This window comes from Melospiza melodia, chromosome 6, assembly GCF_035770615.1.
Source record: "Melospiza melodia melodia isolate bMelMel2 chromosome 6, bMelMel2.pri, whole genome shotgun sequence".
Classification (NCBI taxonomy): Eukaryota; Metazoa; Chordata; class Aves; order Passeriformes; family Passerellidae; genus Melospiza; species Melospiza melodia.
The window spans coordinates 58,379,049-58,401,563 of NC_086199.1; the positions used below are offsets into that span (position 1 = coordinate 58,379,049).

The 22,515-nt window shown below is 43.0% G+C and overlaps 1 protein-coding gene across 2 annotated transcripts in view; it reads right to left on the bottom strand.

Moving 5' to 3' along the window:
- The window catches only part of TUB (TUB bipartite transcription factor), a 142,345-nt gene that overhangs the window by 54,886 nt on the left and 64,944 nt on the right, over window positions 1-22,515 (bottom strand). Inside the window, exon 1 of one of the 2 annotated variants that reach the window (XM_063158523.1) lies at window positions 18,781-18,921. The exons of the other annotated variant lie outside the window; for it this stretch is intronic. Coding sequence (XP_063014593.1) covers window positions 18,781-18,818 — 38 coding nt within the window. The 5' untranslated portion in view covers window positions 18,819-18,921. Of the gene's footprint in view, window positions 1-18,780; window positions 18,922-22,515 lie in introns of those variants that run through there. 2 annotated transcript variants of the gene reach the window in all.

Below are 22,515 nucleotides of genomic sequence, written 5' to 3' on the forward strand. Positions count from 1 at the left end.
AGATCAGATCTCTGCTTTTTTGATGTGGAAAGCACTGTGAGCCACTGTGATGAAGAGAAAACCTGCACAGGATAACTTCTGGCTCCCTTCCCTCCCTGTCCTGTACCTGTTCTATGAAACATGGCTCTGTCCAGTTGGCAGCCACTGAGCCTATTGTACATCACAGTCCAACCTTCCAAGACACCTGCAAAAGGAGAGTAACAAACAACCCTTAACCCCTCTTGGAAACACCTTTGTGAAGCAAGAATGAAGCCTCACAGGTACAGTAATTAACCTAGAAACAATGCTGGCCTTTAAAATAATAGCCTAATGGTGAAGTGTTTAACAAACAAAACACTGATGCCAACGACAGGGTCACTGCGGCAGGTGTTCAGTGAGGCCTCTCCCTGCAGCAGGCATGCAAACACAGGCATGGATATGTAGATCAAACATGCTGCTGCTGAAATGGATTAGATTTGAGGTAATTCACTAATGCAGCAAAGTATTAACGGGTGCTACTGCCTGTGCATGTGTTCAGGAAAAAGATGGAGTTGTTTTTACTGAGTTTTTAAAGCAATAGTAAAATTAAGCTATCCACTTATTGAAAACATGAAGGTGAAAGAGATTACCTAGTTTACCTTTGCTGCTCTAACAATCAAAACTGAACAAAAATTCAGCAAGAATTGTAACTCTGATAGATGCTAGTGAATTGAAACAGCTAAGCTCCCTTTTCCTTTTTACAGGTGGTTTTACAGTTTCTATGGAATACAGTTTCTAAGGGAAGACATGTCATTTCATGATAAATACTAACCGTGAAACAAAATATTTTGTCACTTTCCCCCCCACACATACTATCTTTATAATCCAACCTAGTACTCTTTTGCTGGAACTGAGGAAAGCAGATTTTTCATTTTGGTTTGAGTCCTTTCTCTGTATTACCATCTACACTAGTAGCAAATATTGACAATTCTGGACAGTATTTTCAGAAGAAAATGAGTTTCTCAGATCCTGGTGCCTAAGTACGTGGATAGGGATTTCAAGACTGGCAAGATGTTGATGGCTGTCAAAAGTAGCAAACACCATTTGGCCTCTATTTTGTTCCCTACAATGAAAACTAAGTCATTGCTTCTAACAGCACTCTATGCAGATGAGGTACTCCATACAGCCTGATCCTTATTCCTGGGCCCTGAATCCCCAAAACCATGAATTGAATCTCATGAGAATGGTGCCACTAACCTCACATGCATAAAGATGCATATGTTTAAATCCCTCCAGGCTGGGATTTTTAATTATGAACTCCTGAAGACAGAGGATTATTTTCACAGTGTGCATACACAGTGCCTGCACAGAAAGAGACTCTTTCTCAGATTTTAATAAATCTTAGAAAACCATAGTAATAATAAGGCTGGGATGGTGATTTTCCTCCCCTTTAGTGAGACATAAGTATTCAGTTCTGGTGATGTCTATGGCATTCAAAGATAATTTCAAAACAAGTTACATATTTAATCTTCCAATTTATCAGTTCCTTCTGTGAAGATGATCCTGTGAGTAAACAACCTGAAGAGCATTGTTCTCCATTTCAAAACTGAGCTAATCCCTTTCCTTTGCTTCTGTGTGCAACCAAGTGTGGTAAATGGAATCTAGTCTCAAGACCTAAGAAGCAGCAGAAAAACTTTACAACACAGTCAGAGTTTGCTGCAGCTGTGAACCCACCTTGTTTGTGTACAGGGAAAGCCAATTTTCTAGCTCTGTTTTCCAATGTGTCCTTTAAAGGCCCCTTCCAACATCATTGAACACATTTCAGCTTTTCTTTCCTTTTGTTACATTAAATGTTTTTCTCCACATCTGTGTGTAACTCCCAGCCAAGGGAGTTTGCTTTCTCTAGTAAAAATAACTGCAGAGAGAAAATAAACAGGAGGGGAAACACTTAACATGGGATGATTCTATACAGAATCACATGCCATAGGTTGCAATAGGAAAAAAAACTTCTTACTTTTTGATGCATTCAGGGAAAAACCTAATTTATCCCATTCAACCCATATTTACTTACTGTGGCTATACTTTATTTAACCCCACATATGCTGGCATGCCTTTTCTGTTTCAAATTGAAGAAAATAGCCCTTTTAATAGCAAAATGATCTCACTACATTTACAAGTACTTGAAGTGTCACATCAAGTAACAGTCTCAGTATTCTTATGCAACACACCTCTTTTTGTAGCATTCTAAGATATGTACATTGCACAAAATTCAATCATCTTTGTTTTTCATAAACATTAACTATGCTCACTGATTTGAATTTATACACCTAGCTTAGCACATCAGCTTTAAGTATTTAAAATAAATTAGTGAAATTTAAAACAGGTCAGGTATATGTTGTTGCAGCATTTTTAGTTCCATTTTCATTATGAATTATCAAAATCCCAACTATACTTCTTTTTGACTACTCTGTGACAATTTTTGTTACATCTGACAATCATCCTTATCTGGTTCTCTTTAACTGCCTCCAATGAAATTATCACTTAGTCTAATAATTACTCAGGATTATTCTCTCAACACTTCACAGTACATTGTGTGGTGCTACAAAAAGCTAAGTGAAAACACTTCATAGTACATTGTGTGGTGTTGCAAAAAGCTAAGTGAAATGCCTTGCCACAGTGATGTATAAATGGAAAAATATTTTAAAAGCATTTCATTATTAAGAAGTGAGATAACTTGAGAAAAGTGATACATCATCTGCTCTATCCAGCTTGATGTCTCAACAGGAACCAGACGAAACATTATTTACTCATGTTTAACTATATATGCATAGATATATGTGTGTGTGTATATGTATACACATAAAAGAAAAACTGGAAAACTACTACTTTTTTTTTTAATACAGTCTGGAAAATTATCATCGTTAACTGGTATGACTCAAATTCTGGATTCTATCAGCGTTGGGCAGTTAATTGATAGAGCAATTCCTTTCAGGACATACAATTTTGCTCTATGAGATGTATACAAAATGCAAAAATGTGTGCTGCCAGCAAGAATTGAGAATTATGAGAAAGGCTGTGGCAGAGGAGTCAAGCTAGCATCCAGACTCACAGCTTCAGAGAACATGGAATTTGTGTCCCCAAAAATCTTGGATCTCCACCTGAAAATCTCCTCTGCTGTATGCAGCTTATAGCTGACACAGTTACCAAATTACTGAAATATTAACAGCTAATGATCATGACCCAACTAATTCATATTTCTAACTGCAACCACCTTTTTCAAATTATTGTTCTGGGCTTTAAAAGGCTGTCACATAACAGTCTGTGTGGTACAGCTTGAGAGCAAAGTCAGTCCCTCAGGCAAGGCATTTCAGACTCTGGAAAATCATTTTCACTTCATTTGAATCTGACTGAAAATAGGGTCTGATATATGCACACCACCTAATTTTTAGGGTTCTGATCCTGAAGTAACATAACTTATTAATGCTGGACATAAATATTGCCATCTAGACCTGCTCAAATGGCTAAGTGTTTGCACAATAAAACTTATAGCACACAGAATGTTAAACACCAGAATAAATGGCTGATAAAACAATCATTCATTTTTATCTTTGCTTTCTAAACTGCTTGTCAAATATTCACAGTGCCATCAAACAGTAACCAAGAAGGAATAAAAAAAAAAAAAACAAAGAAGACACTAAGATGCTTTTTATTGTTGTTTTGAAAACTCCTAAGATTTGCACAAATTTATTACATGCAAAAAGAATAAACTAGTCTTTGAAACAAAGCACACATAAAATAATTAGATTTAAAAAGCTGTGTCAGTTCCAAGTATTTGTTTTTCTTAAACTGGCAAGCAGCTGTCATTTGTGACTGTAACAAAATATCCAAAAGAACTAGATCAAAAATACTTCAGCATCTATTCAATCTACTATTTTTTAAACTGTTTTTACTTAAGTTAAGCACCCATTTTTTCCCTCACCACGTGCCAGTGGCTAAGCAAAAGGGGTACCATGTTCTATAAACTGATGGACAGCTCTCACACAAAGCCATAAGTATCCTTTGCTGTTCATGTACTGCTACAGATTTTCAGTTTAACATGACCTCTCAAAATAGATAAAGGACACAATACCAGCATCATATCCAAGGAATTAAGCTGTGTAATTCTCATTAAGGTTGTGTCACTAATCCCTGCACATTCTCTACCAAAAATTTATGCTCAAATTATATACTTCTAGATACTGGTAGAAATTACAGTACTCTAGAATCAGCTCATAATTACATAGGATTGCAAATTGTACATTTGTCAGCTCCTAGAAACAAAATGGGTAGCCAAATCTGCAATTCCAATGGCTGCTTTCATGCTAGATACAGATACTGCAGTTCACTTACCAATTAACACAAAATCTGTTTTCCTTGTCTTTTTCTTCTTCTTTCTCTAAGATTCAGGCATGTTATCAACCCACACAAAGACAGGGATAAGAAATAACACAGGAAAAACCAACTGACTCTCACACTGCATAGAACAGACAAATTCTCCTCTTTAAAACATAATTCAAATGTTTGAGCATAATTGGGTGTCACTGGGTTTGGATACTTTTGGGGGTGATTTTGTGTTATTCCCTTCTTTGTTTTTTAAAGGAAGATGAACTATAGTATCACTTTGAACTCCAACTTGTGGATTCAAGGTATGGAGCTTACACAAATCTCCAATATGCAATTATATTGTGACAATGATTGCCTCCTATGTGGTTACAACTTAATAAAAAAGCTTCAAGATAGAAAGAATAACCAGAATGTAGAATTTAACAAATGCCACTCTTCATGTATTCAGAAAAAGTACAAATTGTTTCCCAGCCCAAATGTTTTGATCATAAAATAAAAAACAAATCTGTTTAAATGCACTTCAATTTCTGATTTCTAAACCAGCACAGCTTTAGAGAGCTACCACTGATGCAGCCATGCTCTTGTAGCAGATTTGTTTAAGCGTGACAGAAACAGGTCCTGAGGTAATTCAAGATATTACAGGTCTTGGATTTTGTGCTTTCCATTTTTCAACAAAGAAAACAAGCCTAATCTAATTTGCTCCCGTGTGCCATTTAAAAACGTAACTAAGCAGATCACAGCTGAAGTAGATCAGATTAACTGCTAAAGAAAGGTTGTGTTGACAAACTGCACTGAAAAGTTTACCAACACCTTTTGTGGATATGAAAGGCACAGCAAAAACATACAAGCCTACTTGCCAGGAGGCTGTCTTGCGTTTAACTTGCAAAGCAAAGGCTGGCAGAATAAGATGTAACACATTTTCATTGAACAAAGAGCTGTCCAGGTGCTGCGGCATCCATAGCAAACCATCACAGGAAAGGGCTTCCACCACCTTTTTCATCTTTTTAATACCTGGCTGAAGTTGCCATTTTAATTATTCCACTTCACCTGGTAGAATGCCTGTTAGCAACAACTACAGCAAAAGGAATCTCCACTGGGGACTGATGTGCCATGCACAGCCTTGTCTCTGGACACACCTGTAAGCCTGCTACTTCCCTCCTATGAAATATTTTCAGTTTAAAAGGGTAAAATCTGAACAGAAATACGTGATTATCAGCTTGGTTGCTGATTTCCTAGAACAGGAAGCAGATCATACCATACAACTAAAATTAAATTTAAAATATTTGGGTCTTTCTCAGAGAAGGATTAAAGTTATCTATCTCTCATGAAACACCTATGTTAATGTCACATATTGTAGAAGGCAGGGAACCTCTGGAAGTTTCAGGACGAATTCTCATTTCTGTGGGTCCTGTAAAATAAAACTACACCAGAGTACTCAAACTTCAAATTCCTTCACTGACAATTCATATAATGAGGGGGTCCTGCCTGGTTTTGCAATGAAGAAAGATTTATGCATTCATAATACCTATAATAATTTCTTCAGCTGATTAATTTCAACTAAAATGAAAGACTGTTAATATTTCTAAATGCAACATATTTCATAATGAAGCTGGTGGCTGGATAGAGGCAAAGGCTTTAAACAGTCTCTCTGTAAGAGAACGTTTTGGGGCTCAGCTCCATAATATGACTTGAGCAATGGGAATCCACATAGGGAACATTATAAAGGACACCTATAGGAATTCTGCTTTCTAAAATGCAGGGATCCTAGTCTTCATATGGATCCTAGGGCCATTTCTTACAGATATATATAAGAAGATTCCTTCCACCATCAACATACTGTGAAGAAAATTGACTGGGCTCATTTTTTTAATGCATAGTTCTCACTGTCCCACTTTGGATTTGACAAAGAGCAATAAAAGTGAAATAAAAAAGAGAATCATATTTGGGGGAAGGAAGGGTGGAAGATAAAGCAAATATAATTCCTTCCCCAACCTTGCTGCTGAGTTTTCATCCTGGAAAATCCACATTTCTGTATGTGCAGGGTCACACAGGGGTAATACATTTCTGTCTTTGCAACTTCTCACGGAGTTCCACGCCAAGCAGGACACGAGGCAGTGAGACACAAGCCTGGCAGTGCACTCCAGCACAGTGCCAAGGGGCATCCAGCACACCAAGGGACCTGTCCCACTGAGCTCTTGAACCACAGCCACGCTGTAAATCACCAGGAGCTAGCCAGGCAAAGGAGACAACCAAAGGTGTAATCAGCGAGCACGCATCCTCTCAGCTAGAGGAAGCTCAGTCACACAAAGCTGGAGACCTCTTCTAACCATGTCAGATGTAATTAAACCACTTCAAGCACTCTGGGAAGCTATTTCCAAATGCATTTAAATAAGGCAGAAAGAATGATTTTAGCTATTGGACCATTAAAAAGGAGTGAAGCTGAGATTCCCCTTTGGGTCTAATCAAAACATACACCAGCAGATGTTTTCTTCTCCTCTCTGATAAATACATATGACTGTGTAGCTTCTGCTTTCTTTATGAAACACTAATTGCCCACTGCACAGAAGGTCTAATTGATGCAGCATGTGATCACTGTTATTTGCACATGTTTCATAGCTCTAATCCTTCAGTGCACAACCCATGAGTTTGTGTTTATTGCAGGATACAAGGTGAGCCATTTCAGCCTGAAGGAGCATCCACGGAATGTCACTCAGCTTCATTCTGTCAGACTCAGAGGGCTCCATTTTCTTGCTCACTCAGGACCTACCAAAACTGGAACAAGGTGAGGAGATTCAGCAGAATTATGGAAAGAAAGCTGGCTGGCACAAGCAAGCTAGAAATTTATAAGACAGGAACAGCTTCCTGCATGAGAGCCTCCAAATGTGTTTACCATTGTGGGATGGCATTGCACACTACCAGTGCACACTCTTTTATCTTCACTAGTGTCACACTGGGGAGTGCACAGGGTGTCTGTTCAGACTGCCAGCCCACAGCAGTGACCAGAGACTGCTCACCCACCCTTCTGAAGCTCTGTGTGCTGGCAAACCAGGCTGCTGTCCAGGAAACTCTTCTGCTCTCCCCTCTCCCACCTGGTGACAGAAGGACCTCCTCCCGAGTTTGGAATCTACTTCAGAAAGACTGCTGCTGACATCTCTTGGATGGCAGCAGAGACTTGGAATCCTGCTCAAATATTTATCTGCTTTGTGATTATTAAAAGATTTAATTTAAGAAGAGCTGGAAGATTATACAAAATACTGCCACTGACTGACAAATTTAGCACAAGCCACACTATGTCCAGGCACACTCCCAGCAGCACATCAACTGCTCTCCCAAAATCAACATCAGCCAGGTACAGAGGACACACACAAAAAAGGAAAGAACCACAGAAACAAGGAAAACAAGTGTCCTTAAGTATTGAGTATCATTAGGAAACAGAGGCAGGCATTCAATGGCGTAAAAAGAAAACAGATGCCTTCACTTCCCAAAGTAAATAATTCAGGGATTTATTAATAATGATTCGATCACTGTTAGTTATAGACCCATTCTAATGGCATGAAAACAAAAAACAGAAACAGTATCATAGCCATGTCATGAAAAATTAGCAACAAGACAGATGTCATCAAGTGCAAAGTGAAAAGAAAACCATACCCTTAACAGAACAGAACAATAACCTTCTGTTCACTCTTTATTGCAATATGTGCTCGTGTTTGGCATTGTTCATCCAAGACCACAGCAAATGCAATATTGCGGAGCTGGCTGTAAACTAAAACCCTTTGGGCTGAATTTTCACCCCAACACACAGAGACTGACTAGGAGGATGCTTCACAATGTCAACTGGGCATATTTACAGTCCATCACACAATGCAGTGAAAATCTCTGTGCCTCTAATGTATCTTACTTTTTTTTTTTTTTCAGAATAAGCTTTTTCAGAAGAAAATGAGTTGTTTTTGCCAAAGAACACATAAAAACTACACTGTTACATGCTGTTTCTCATTTTGAATAGGCAGCACAATAGTCCTCCTCCTCCTCCCTTCTCATTCCACCACATTAAGTATTTTCAACAGAATCTGAGCATTCCTGAAAATCCAGCCATAGACAGGTTCACATTATCCCATCCTTTGAAAGGCCTAAAGATAAAATACAGCTATTCTGTGTGGTTTTAAAACCTCCTGTTTCATAACCTTTCTATTTTAACAGAATACAACAAGCAATAAACATGATAGTCATTCCCAGTGAGCTCCCAGTTGCCTTCCTATCTCCTTCAATTTGGTTATAGCTTACACTATTTGATACCATATCAATGAAAGGACAGCTTTCAGAAACTACAGCTATTGTAAGGAAAATTAATTTCCTAAGCTTTAAAATATTTTCTTCTAAGTCTAGAGTCCACTGGATTCTTTTACCAGAAGTCTTTGTAAAAGAATGCTAATTTATAAACTTAATGACCTCCACAGTTTCAGAACAAAATTTTGGGGAGACAGGCCCAGCACACACCAACAAATGACCTGAAAATCCAGACACTCATCTGAGGTATTAGAAATACCTTTCTAAAGAATGAAATGAAGAGCAGAGACTTGAACACCTGAACTTGCTTATCTCACTTTCCATCTTATGCAAAGATACCTTCACATTTTTTCCAACAGAATAACCTGGAAATCACTCTGACTCAAGGTGCACAGGATAGGAGAACTTTTTTCCTTCCAACACTACTCAGAACAACCTACATCTTGCAAATCCTAAGGCAAAAAACATTAAATTAATAAAAACCAGTAGGTGCTCAGGAACAATAACAGGAAGGAAAAAGGGGGGAAAGGAAGGACAGAGGAAAGGAAGGAAGGAAGTTAGGAAGGACTTTTAATTTCAATTAAATTTCTCCTGTGCTGGTTTTTCTTGATCTTCAAAATCTGAGAATGATATTCAAGCCCCAAGGAGGCAATTAAGAATTTTTCAAGCTGCATCAATACTGCCAGAATACTACAGTATATCATTATTTGAAATAAGCAACATTTCAAAGGCATCTTCCAGGATGCCTCAGACTTCTAGCAATGTCATAATCTTTTTGTTCTGATACCATGGCCAAGTTTCTCTGGGTATTAATAAAGTATTTCTTAATTAATATATCTGGTAGATCCAAGAATTATCCTAGTGTTCTGAAAAGCCAAAGCCTAGATTAGGTGGCTCATAGGTGGCTGGTCCCCTTTTAATAGCCAAAAATGAATATTCTTATTTCAGATCAGATAATGAATTCTACATTAAAAGGTTTATGCCCATTGTGAACTGTGCTGTGGCAGATTCCCAGCTGTAAACAACTCCTAGCTGTGAACAATCTAACACATGTACTGGAAACAATTTCAATGTGGCAGTCCCCAGCTCCTGCCAGACTGAACTGCACCATTGCTGGAAGGAGTGAATCACTTGTGCATTTCTGATGTGGCCCATTACCAGTGATCTGGAAAAGGGGATTGAGGGCTCCCTCAGTCAGTTCACAGGTGACACCAAGCTGGGTGGGAGGGATGAAGGCTCAGCAGAGGGATCTGGACAGGCTGGATCGATGGGCTGAGGACAGCTGCAGGAGGTTCAGCAAGGCCAAGTGCCAGATCCTCTCCCTGGGCCACAACAACCCCAGGCAGTGCTGCGGGTGGGGGAGGAGTGGCTGGAAAACCGCCCAGTGCAAAAGGACCTGGGGGTGCTGCAACACAGGCTGAACGTGAGCCAAGTGGCCAAGGCAGCCAGTGGCATCCTGGCCTGGATCAGCAATGGTGTGCCCAGCAGGAGCAGGGCAGGGATTGTCCCCTGTGCTGGGCCCTGGTGAGGCCACACCTCAAGTGCTGTTCCCAGTTCTGGGCCCCTCACTTTGGGAAGGACATTGAGGTGCTGGAGCAAGTCCAGAGAGGGGCAGCAAAGGTGGGGAGGGGTCTGGAGCACAAGTCCTGTGAGGAGCAACTGAGGGAGCTGAGGGTGTTCAGCCTGGAAGAGGCTCCGGGGGACCTTACTGGTCTCCACAATTACCTGAACGGAGGCTGTAGCCAGGTGAGGGTTGGCACCTTCTCCCAAGTAATTAGCAACAGGATGAGAGAAAACAGCCTCAAAGTTGTGCCAGGTCAGATTTAGATGGGATATGAGGAAAAATTTCTTCACTGAAACATTTGTCAAGCATTGGAACAGGCTGTCCAGGGAAGTGGTGGTGTCACCATCCCTGGAGGTATTTAAAAGCTGTGTGGGTGTGTCCCTTGGGGACATGGGTTAGTGGTGGACTTGGCAATGTGGGGTAAATGATTGGACTTGATGATCTTGGAGATCTTTTCTGACCAAATGATTTTATGATTGCAGAGATGTAACAGCATGCCACACACAGAGGCTCATGAGCTCTGCCTTAAGGACAGACAATGAAACAATGTCAATGTTATTCTAGGGCAAGCACTGAAAGTTTCTCTAAAACCTTACACTTTACTTTTTAAATCTGCAGCAATAGCCAGTGGAGTGATTTAAGATTCAGTAACCTGGAAGAATCAATTATCAAGGTCTGACTCAATGGTGTGTAGAGGCACCTTTAAAGTAATTTAACATTGCTCTACAGATGCAGTGTCCCAAAAGAAGCATTATTCACCCGTACAACTGAGCTTAAGTTTCAGCACAGAAAACTTGAAGCAATCCCTAGGTTTGCAAAACACTGTTTAATGGAAATTCACACTCCTGGCTTGAGTATTGGGATTTATATCTGCCAAAAATAGTGGGATGAATTCCAGGGTACAGTATGTGTCTTAGTCTTTCGGTTTCCACTCAACCTGATCCGAACAGTCATTGTCTGGACAAGTTATCTACTCTTTAATTTCCACAGTGCATTCAATAATTTCCTCAAATTTTCAGAAGTGAGAATTGCTACATGATGCAATGTAATTTGATTTTGCTGCTGTCACTGCAGCCAAGTGAAAATGCTGCTGTAGTAATATGGGCTAGCAACAACCTGCTCTGAAAAAAAACAGACCTGTTTTCCTTATGCTTCTTGCTGTGGAACAGGAATAACTAATGCAAATACTTAGCCTTTAACTTCATTTTGCTTTCCAACTGATACCAAATTTGAAAGACAGAACTCTTCAGATCCCTTTCCTAACTGTAGATCAAATACCAATGTACTTGTATTTCACTTGCAAATACAATTTCCATCTTAGTCATCATTTGCAGCTAATCAAGGAATTTCTTCATCTTGTAATATCTCATCTGCCGGTAGTTAGAACTGTGATTGGAATTGAAATTACCATTAAAAACTTCATGCTGTGGTTTCATTACCTGTGTCAAATGAGTTACAATAATCATGAATTATGATACTCACAGGCTTGTGTTAACATGCATCACAACAGGGATCACGAGGTTTCCACTGAAATTTGCAATTCAAGACTTAATTTTCATAAACATCTTAGAATCCAAGCTAGAACTCAACTTCATGAAAGAATGACTGGGGCACTTGCTTTGTCAGAAACAAAGATAAGAGTGTCACTCACAAGCACACTGGCATATTCATGCATTACACACTGCTTGCCCTTATTTGCTCAGCTAAAACTTGAGCTCAGAGAAGGGGATGGCACCAATCCAACCTCCTTTAAAGTCACTAGAAAGGCTCTGGTGCCACCTCTTTGTGACAGCTCCCTGCAAGCAACCACACAAGTGTACGGATGGCAGAGGGCAGCCTCAGTCTCTACAGCATCCCTGCTTTCAGGGGGAAGGATGCTGGTCTCAGTGCACCAAATCAGCACCCAAAGCTGCAGAGTTCTTGTCCTGGCAGAAGCAGTTACTGTCCTCTGCTCTCTAGGGCCTACTGCATTACCCTGAAGGAGGACGTGTTTTCAACTGGGTCACCATTTCTCTTTAGGGATAAAAAATATATAAATATGTAATCCCTCAAGTTATTAGCAATACAAAAGTATGAAACATACTTCTGCTGTAATCACTGAAAGGGAAGGGAAAGATATCATTTCACTTCTTATTAATATAAAAGAATAAAATACAAAACCATCTAAAAAGTAATTTAATTATGGAGCAAACTGAGCTTTTAAAGTGTCACAAAGCTACAAAAGCTACATAAACTACAAAAATTACATTGCCATCAAGTGGTAGATGAAACAACCTGGCATAAAATAACTATGCCAGGAAAAAAAGTTTCATCTTCTATGATGTGTACTCTTCCAAAATAATTATTCCAGTCTTTCCACCTTCTCCCACTGTTGCCTTTGTACACTCAATACACCCTTCCCTGAGAGCACATTTCCTTCTCTAAGTCAATATCCCCTAACTTCCCATTTTCTTAAGAACAGATAGTCCAAAGAAGATAATGATCATATGCTTGCTTCAAAAATGAAAGCAACAAAAACCCCTGAGCTTTCCATTTGCATTTTGTGCCCCTCTCTTGTGCCTGCCTCCTAAACAGAAAATTTTCCAGCCTGAATGCTGCCTTGCTGTATACCTGCATATTATTAGCATTATGTAAATGACAGCAGGGCCCAAAGAGGTGTTACATTCCCATCTGAGAATGTTCAGAACTTGCTGGTATCATCATCACCCTGACATTACATCAAGATAAAAGAGATTGCAAAACTGTGGGAAAACAGTTCTTCCATCCCTGCCACCCCCTGTGCATGACACAGACCTGTCACCAAGAAGGGCATTCCTAGTCCCAGTGACTGGCCTTCACATACTACAGGAACAAAATGTTCAACAGTAAGTGAGATACAAAATAAACACCAATTTTAATATCCATGCTTAAGGCATTAATCTTTGAATACACCACTGCAAACACTGAAATTAATTCTCAATAATCTGCAAAATAAATAATTTCAGCTTTTAAAAATCACAGATGTACTAAGTACTTAAGTAACACAATGAGAAGTTGGGATGGATTTCTTTAAAAGCTACAAACAATAAAATAAAAATTAAATAGCAAATGTTTACAGAGAAGGGTATCTTCTGCAGGCACCATACAGCTGGCAAGACAGAATTCTATTTTTGTGAATAATCTTGAAGTAGGAAAGAGAAGAGAACAGAAAAAGAGGCAAGAAGAGCTTGATGTAGGGAAAAATGGCAAAAAGAAATCTGTTCATCAGTTGAAAGAACAGAAAAGCATGAATTAGAAAATAAGTCATTAGTGTGAGAGGAAGAAAAATGAGGAGGAAGTGTGAAAAGAATCCAGCTCTCTAGAATGGCAATTTTTGGTTACTAAATAAAAAGTACCACCTTCCAGAAAAACTGCTGCTTGCATGTCTAAATAGATGCCACTCCAGGGAATGTCCAAACACCCTCAGGCATGAGAATCAAAGCTGTCCAACTCAGGGAAGTGCAAGAGGAGAGACATTACATTTCATATCCACTTCCCGGCTGTGATCCAAATCTGGCACAGATGGCTTGTAAATGACTGTCACTGCCAGGAACCTGCAAATGATTGTTGCTACCAGAAACCCACTGGCCTGTGAAAAAATCAGTTTTCATCTCAATCTGGCTACTGAGACCACAAAGGTGGTGGGGGGTGGCAGAGCTCAGGGACAACTGGTGCATCACTCACTGTCATAATGCCCATGCAAGGGGTGGCAAGGCCCCTTCAGCCCCTTTGTAAATCCATCTCTGGCACACTGCAGAGCACAACACAGCGAGGTTTCACACCCGGCTCTGCAGCTCATCTCCCTTAAGCCTTGTCCCATTTCCATTTAAACCAACACCCCCCAACATCCAGGGTCTGGGATACTTATTTTCCTCACCTCTCCTTTCTGCCTGGTTGATTTAGGCTACCAGCTTCGGGGTAGCAATTGCCTCTGCCATCTCCCTCACACTGATGCTGGGCAAACCACCTTTGATCTCTGCAGGAGCACTCCATGCAAGAGCACAGAGTTCCATTAAAGGAGAGCTCTAACTTCAATGTTTTAAAAGCACATGACCAGGCTAATTTTATACACTGAATAGCCTGAGACAAGACAGCCTGTTTCAGAGAAGAGGACAGACACAGTCTTTGAACTCTTTTCCTTAAAAAAGCAGCTCTTGTGAATTATCCATGCCATTCCCCACGGCAGGAGGCTGGGAGAGAGCCTGCCTGCATTGGGATGCTCTCAGTCACAGATGCACCTTGCAGCAAGGTGAGCCTCCGCTGCACTGCTGCCTTCACACTGCCAAAACTTCAGGGTTTCTAACATCCCACTGCCTCAACAACATGCTCAGAAACAAGTGTGGGATACCTTGGTGTTCAAGGCTCTTCTTGTTCCAGGACTTGTTTACACATCACACTTTCAGAAATCTTCTTATCTGCCCTAATTGCGATGATTCATGAATTTACAACCCAGCTGTGCTCCACAATTTTCTTCCAACTGTAATCCTCCCCTGTGCAAGTAAATAACTTGTGACTGTTTATAGCTGCAATATCTAAGCACAGCCTTAAAACTTCAGAGCAAATTCATGAAAGCTACAAAAATTGAGCATAATAAATCCTGTCACAAACAAAAATAATGTGCATTATTACCACCATCATGTACTTATCAAGACATATCATGCCACTGCAAATGCAGGCTGTGTGGCTGTGTGATCTGCTCTCTTCAGTGCCTTCAGTGCCCTCAGTGCCAAGTGCTAGCCCTCCCCAGGGCACAGTTCATGGGATCCCCTCTGGCCATGGCAGGTTGATCCACACAAACCAAGCATCACACAGACACTTCACAGAGAACCCTGGGGACTTGTATTAAATTGATTCCTGTGTGGATTGGGCTGTTCAGCTGGTGGTGTTCAGATATTTCTCATGGAACAGTTTAGCTGGTTGTGTAAATGCTGCTTTTAAAGTTACAGGATCAAGATTTATTGTTAAAGAAGCAGCTGAAAACATAAGAACAAATAATAATAATAGAGACAGAGGCCTTACTGTAACTGAGCTTACTGATACTTTCATCCTATCTAGCAGCAGTTTTATTTGACTGCAGTTTTATAGTATGAGGAATGTCTTCACTTATTCAAGACACACCAGCATAAAATAAAAATGAGTATGTTATATTTAAGAAATGCTATAAATTAAAAATGAGTTCAAGAAAAAGATATGAAACAAAAACATACTTTTGAATAAAAAACCGGAACTCCTGTGAATTTGTAATGATTCCCAGACACTTCTGCATTGTATTTTCTACTGGAAACTGCTGAAGGATACCAAAGGAAAACACTACTGTGCTTGAGAACGTAATTCTTCAAGAAGCTACATCTTACTCTTAACTTCCATTGCAAACCACTTTTGGGCTGGGGGCAGCTACATGGACTGCAAATGATTATTTTTTTAATTGCATCTAAACTATTTTGACTCTTTATAATAAAAGAGCAGAGACATTGTTAAAAATGAATACAATTTAAAGAATTCCTAGCTCATTGTACCTGATGTGTAGCTTCAGTAAGTGCTTAATCATGTGCTTAAATTTCTATGATATGTGTTCCATAAAAATAAATTCAATATATTTACTTTTTAAAAACAGCTTCCTAACTATTTTTCATAATGTTAGCGAACTGAAATCTCATCTTATGATTATCAATATGTCAAAAGCAGAATACTTAAGAGAGGATGAAAAGAGATAAGGGCAAAACACTGAAATCACAAACTCACAAACCTTTTATTGATCTCAGCACGGGCTAGCACTGACACTGAAAAAATTGCCTACTATTACTATTTTTTGTTAACTCACTCAAAATGTTCTCAGCACCTTAAAAGGGGAAGTGTAAGTTTGTGAGTTGTGGACATGCAGGTGGATTGCTTACTGAATTGTACATGACACACGTGGAACTGACTCCCTCTGGCTCATTTCACTTCAAAGGAAAATTATGACATTTTACTAGCAGAAATACAATCCTTCTCTGATTGAGTTAATTCAGATATATAGCTGCACATATGTTCCGCTGCTAGAAGGACACATCTTTCCAGACTTCAGCGTGCTCTGTCCCCCACACGAGCAGCAGTGACACCCTTGGCTGTCACATGCCACCCAGACCACAAAGAAGGTGCTGAACCTTCCTCGAGGCTCTGAGAGTCAGCAACCACTGAACTCACCACAGTAAACAGGAATGTGAAGCAAGAGGGCAGATAAGCACGGGGCATTTTGCTCCCAGAGAGAAGATGATCTGTTCCAAGGGGTGCACATCAGGTCTCTCCTCCTCCTTGCATATTTCACTCCCTCGAAATGGTACTTTGACCTAATTTACTCACACAGTGCTTTCATGTGTAAATTCAGTCACATATGCATTCACAAACCACTGCTTCCCAGGCAAGTATGTTCAGGGGATCCTGGAGGATGCTTTACGCACACAAGTCCAATAAGATTTGCAACAATATACCTCTAGATCAAGAATTACCTCTGAAGACTGAAAAATAAGTCAGCTTCTTGAGAGAACACTGCTAGAAGCCTAAATAAAGACACTTCAGAGCAGAACCGTGGTTTGGTTACCATTTGGTTTTAAGCAGTCTTCAGCAGTCTCTGACCATAAACACATCATTAACATTCAAGAATAACATCATATTAGAAAAGATATGAGTATCATTAAATCTGTATTTATCTGAGATTTGCTGCTTTGCCTCCTTCTGTTTGTGCTGCACTGAGCAGAAGCAGAGATGTTTTATTTCCTTCTTTGGGGCCACTGCTATGAAACCCCTCAGTAAAGTTTTGGCATTGGCCTCTGCAGAGCCTTGTGTACAGTGAGAGAACAGAAAAACTCTTCCACTGCTGCTGGGATGAGCCATGAACAGCTGTTCCTCTGGTATTTCTGTCCTCATTACAAGGCTTTAAATTGCATCAGAATGCATCCACTAGTCATTTTTGAAGCCTTATTGCCAATTCCTTACATCTTTTCAAAACGCATAGGCTAAAAGTGCTATTGCTGAGAGAGTGGCAATATTCTCAGATTCATTGTAATCATGTTTCTTTCTTTCTAATTCTTCTACTGATTTGAACTATGATGTGCACATACCAAAATAGCAGATTTCCACTTGTGCAGCTGTCTTGGGGTTTTTTTTCCCCCTCTGTATTAAGGAGCAATGCATTTGTGCTCACGTTGCATTTGTTGTGGCAGGCATACCTCTGCTACAAACACTGTCATTGAGAATGTGGCAAACTAAACTAACCTGCTCAAGCAGCTGTATTTCTTTAAAAACGCACTCTGTACATATTTTTAATTTCATGATTCTCTACCGACAACAAAAATAAAAGGTTTATCACAGAATCAACTAGGTTGGAAAAGACCGCTGAAATCATCGAGTCCAACCTATGACTGAATACTATCGTGTTAACCAGACCACGGCACTGAGTGCCACATCCAGTCGTTCCTTAAACACCTCCAGGGACGGTGATTCCACCACCCCCGCCCCGGGCAGCTCATTCCAATACCCAATCATCCTTTTAGCGAAGAACATTTTCCTCGTGTCCAACCTAAACCTCCCCTGGCGCACCATAAGCCTCTGTCCTCGTTTTCTTTGTTACTGTATCTACCTTGTTTCACTTACAACCAAACAAATGAAACAAACATGCTTTCTGTCGTTTTCAGAGCGCCTTGTTAAACGCCGCGTGATTTCCGTCTGTAAAAATTCAGCTTGAAAAAGACACTTTAACGAAAACTAAAAATAAAAACAAACAAACTAGCCCACAATGTTAATGTACTCTGGATAGCAGGCTCGGAAAGGGGTCTATTACTAGAATAGCCCATCCCGCTCGCAGGGAAATATTTGGCTCGGTTTCCCCTCGGTCCGGCAAGTCTGACACCAAGTATTCCCTCGTTCCAGCCGCGGGTGCTCCCGCTGCACGCCCCGGCCGGGGTGCTGGCGGTGCAGGGGGCTCCGCGCACCGGGGCCACTCCGCTGACGCACGGGGCTCCCGGGCCGCCGCCGTGCCGCGGCTCCCGTAGCTTATGGCAACGGCGGAGCCAATGGCAGCGGCGGGCCGGGCGCTGCCATGGCGATCCCGCTCCCCGCCATGGCGGCACCGCCGGCCGCGGCCGCCCCGCGCATCGCCCGCCCGCAGCCGCGCTCCCGGAGCCGCCGCCGCCGGGGGCAGCGCGGCCGAGCCCGAGGGCGGCAGCCGCCACCGAGGGCGCAGCGCTCCGCCCGCCCGCCGGGGCCGCAGGGCAGGACAGCTCCGCGCTCCGCCCGCTCCCCGCGGGGCTGACAGCTCGCCCCGAGAGCAGCCCCCGAACTTCGCGCAGCGGCACCGGCCCGAAGTTGGGAGGCGGGACCGGGTGCCCCTCCGGGGAGCGCCCGCCCGGGCCGGCCCGCGATCCGCTCCCCCCGGCGGGACCCACCGCCGCCCCGCCGCGCCCCGGGAGGGTCCGGCCGCCCCGGCCCCGCGACCGAGCACCGAGCCGCGGGCTCCGGCGGGGACCCCCGAGGGGCAGCGGCTCCTGCCCAGGGGCAGCCCCGGTGCCTCCGCCCCACCCGCCGGGGTCTCCCACTACCTGTAAGGGATCCAGTCCGCCTGGTGCCGCGAACTCATCTCTCCCCGGCGACGCTGCCCGGAGCCGAGGAGGCGGACGCGGCCGCTGCTGCCCGAGTCGGAACCCGCCACGGCGCGGGCAGCATCCTCCGTCCGGGGCGGGGGCGGGCGGCGCGCCGGTTATCCCGGCAGCGGCCGCAGAAACATCCCCCCGGGGAGGGCTCCCAGCGGCGGGCCGGGCTGCATGGGGAGGGGGCGGCCGGGGGCAGCGGGAGGCGGCTCCCAGCCCTTCCTCCCTGCCCGGAGCGGCGGCTCAGTCGCGCACCGGAGCGGGGAGGGGCGGGGGAAGGGCCAGCGGCGGGCAGGGAAAGGCAGGGCAGCAGCGCCGCGTCCCCGCTGCCGCTACCCGCCCGCCCCCCCGCTGCCGCCGCCGCGCTCAGGCATCGCCCGGGCGAGGCGGGACCCGCTGCCGCCCCGAGCCGAGCCGAGCCGAGCCGCCCTCCGCGCCGGGCCCGCCCCTGCCCCGTCAGCCGCGCCGCCGCGGGGAACGGGCACGGGCTGCGCTCGGCTCGGCACGGCTCGGCACGGCGAGCCCTGGCAGCGGCAGAGACCGAGCCATGAGTCGGGCGCTGGCCGGGCGGCTCTCGGCTGACCCGGGCGTGGAGAGGTGCGAGGAGAGCGCAGCCGGCGCGCAGGCTCCTCTCAGCCCGGCCCACCGCCAAAATGTATGAACTGCAGCAACTCAGCCCAAAATGGTCGGGGAAGCACGGCCTGGGGGCTGTCAGTAAGAGCTTACCGCGGCCCTTAAGGCAGAATCCGTGGTTTCGGTTTGCCAACAGCGGGCGGATGCCTTGCGGCGATGAGAGCTTTTGGGATCTGGTGGTCGCAGCCGCCCCTGCTGGCCCTGGCACGGCTGAGAGTGCCGGCAGCTCTCCTAGGAAAACCATAGTGGGAAGCTGAGGCTGGCGGGAGCAGAGCACAGTCCCAGCGCCCTGAGGAACCCACCTTTTGCTACACGGATGGGTGTAGTACAGGCCACCCCATCCTTTCTGCACAGCAAGACCAGCTCTGCTCCAGCACTACAGCCACAGCAGAAGTAAACCCTTTTAAACCATGTAAATCCCGTGTCAGATTATAAGCTTATAGAAACAGTTACTGACTGCATGGAAGAAACATGACCTGAGCAAAAAAATTAGTGAAAAATAAGGATTAATGAAAAATACTAACTCTATTTGTTTTGAATAATGCCAGTCTGGACCTTAGTATCTCACAACTTCTATTGTAGGTAACATTTGTAGCGCATATGGGGGAGATATTTAAAGACAACTTACAAGTTAACTGAAGTCATCTTTTCTCCCAAAACAGGTGTTGGGAAATAAACAACCAAATAGTTAAATGTGGCACTCACTGTACCTTGGAAAGGCTTAGATAATAAGGGGCACCTTAGTGACAAAGATGTGAAGCTCTGACCTGCTAAGCCATACCCAAATTGCAACACTGCTCTTCTGCCTGATGTGTGAACTCATCTGGAAGAAGGTTACAGTACAGGTTATCCCATCACAAGGACTGTAGAATTAAAAGGAAAGATGAATGATTAAGGCTCTGCAAAGATGCTCATCTGAGCAGAGAGTTAAAAAAAAAAAAAAAAAAAAAAAAAAGAAAAGCTTCATCTAAGGAAATAGAGATGGGGAGTTTAGAGGTACGTGAAATGGTAGAGTTGACCAGAAAAAGAACCCTCATTTTGGGTTTATAGCATAAAAAGCAAGGAGACTATTATAGCTTGGAAAATTAGAAACAGATTGAAGGAGATACTTTTTCACTCAACTCTAGGGTTGGATGCACTACCAAAGATCATGGCCAGGGCCAGGAAGCCAGCAGAGTCAACAGAAGATGGCATGCTTAGCTGGCAACACAAACGTTACCATGTTCCTCACTCTCATGAGCTGTCAGAGGCTATTTTAAATCCAGAAACCAGAATTTAAACCTGTTCCAGAAGTCCAAACAAGATCTGCTTTTAAGGAAGAATTCTCTCCTATCCATACAAATAAAATGTGCTGCTTTGGATTTGACAGACCTCCCTCTCTCCATTGCAGTCAGGCACAACCTGGAGCTGTGAAACAACAGCTTCATCACCACCTGGCAGTGCTATTAGCATGAGGAGGCGGCTGAGGAGAGACTCCCAGCTCCTGGTGCTAAGCTGCCTGCTTTTTAAGCACTGAGGCTTCTTCGGAAGAGATGAAAGACAAAAGAAGAGCTCCCTGTGTTCAGAGACAAAAGTTCTCAGGACTGATGATTAGAATATCTATTTTCAAAAAGCCACAAGTGTAAAGGTTGGTAGATGAGCAAATGCACACACATCAAAAAGATGCCTCTGAACTTTGGAGTGATACAAAACATGAAAGTGCCTTACTGCCCATTCAACAGCCCAAGATCATGTTTGGATTCACAGATACAAAGCATACAGAGCTACCAGGTGCTCAAAATGAGACTGCCAGGGTGCCCTGAAAGATGGACATGCACCAAGCATAATGTCCATCCAGGGAAAGCTGGCAGAGGAGAAAAAAGATAAATATTTTATGGGAAGAAAGGGAAAACAGTTTTCTGGCATTTTATCTGCTTTTGAATGGTTTACTTATGCCCCCAGCCCTTTTCCTCATCCTTCCCCACCTTATTCTCCTTCATCCCTTTACCATCTCTGGTAAATATGTTTTATATAGTTTCACTGTCCAGGTTTGGTTCTTTCTCATCAGCAATGAGTGAGAAATTCTGCCTCCATTTCTGAAGAAGCTGAGAGTAGTGAAAGGTGAATACCAATCCTCTGCAGCTGACGATGTTATGAGCAGGGTTATTGCACTTCTCTAACTCTGAGCAGGGTCACGACTCGCCAGCCTTCTGCTTTGTCTGCGTGGCACACAGAGCTATCTCTGAATGGCAGGGCAAGTGTTACAGAGAAATCCTTGTCAGGAGCAGGACTGAGGTGTTCATTTTACTGTGTAACAAGCCTCAAGATTGCCCTTGACATGCAGATCCAATCACTGGCATCTCTGGTAATTCCCAGCAGCTCAAGGAAGTCCTGGCCTCACATACACAGGTCTTCACCAAGCACTAAAACCAGGAAAAAGCACCAGCATGTAACAAATAACCCTGACATACCATGATGATTTCTAGGTGCTCTCTGTGAATAGAGCTGTACTTCTCAAAAGCCATGTTTAATTAGTTTGAGATGCCAGCCTGATGGGCAAGGCAGCCTGTTAGAAAAGCTGTGCTTTAAAGGTTCAAGGACTGATACATGAAACAGCAGCAAGGCAGATGCAAACCTGTCTCCTCCACTGCCAAACATGTCTCACTAAGCAACATCTTCCTCTATATACAGTCTGCCATCTTTCCAATTATCCCTGTTTTGTCCTCTGTGTAAAATAAGTGTCCCACTAATACATTTTTATATCCAGGTGAAGAATAATACAACACAACTGTATCTAACAGTTGAAAACACCTGCATTTGCAACAGAAAGCCTTCTGGCAATCTGGGTAGAGAGCAAGACATCAAAGCAGAAACACTGTTGAAAGAAAGCCTGGAGAACCTAAAAAAGCAGTAAAATAAGAAACTGATGTAAGCTCTTTCCTAAATGCACAGACTCATTTCTTTTAAGTCTATTTTTCCCATGATGGTGAAATAATTTTTTTTTTGTTTAGCCCATTAAAAAAAAAGTAGCAAATGTATATACTGATTTGAAAAAGAGCATAGAGTATCTTTTAT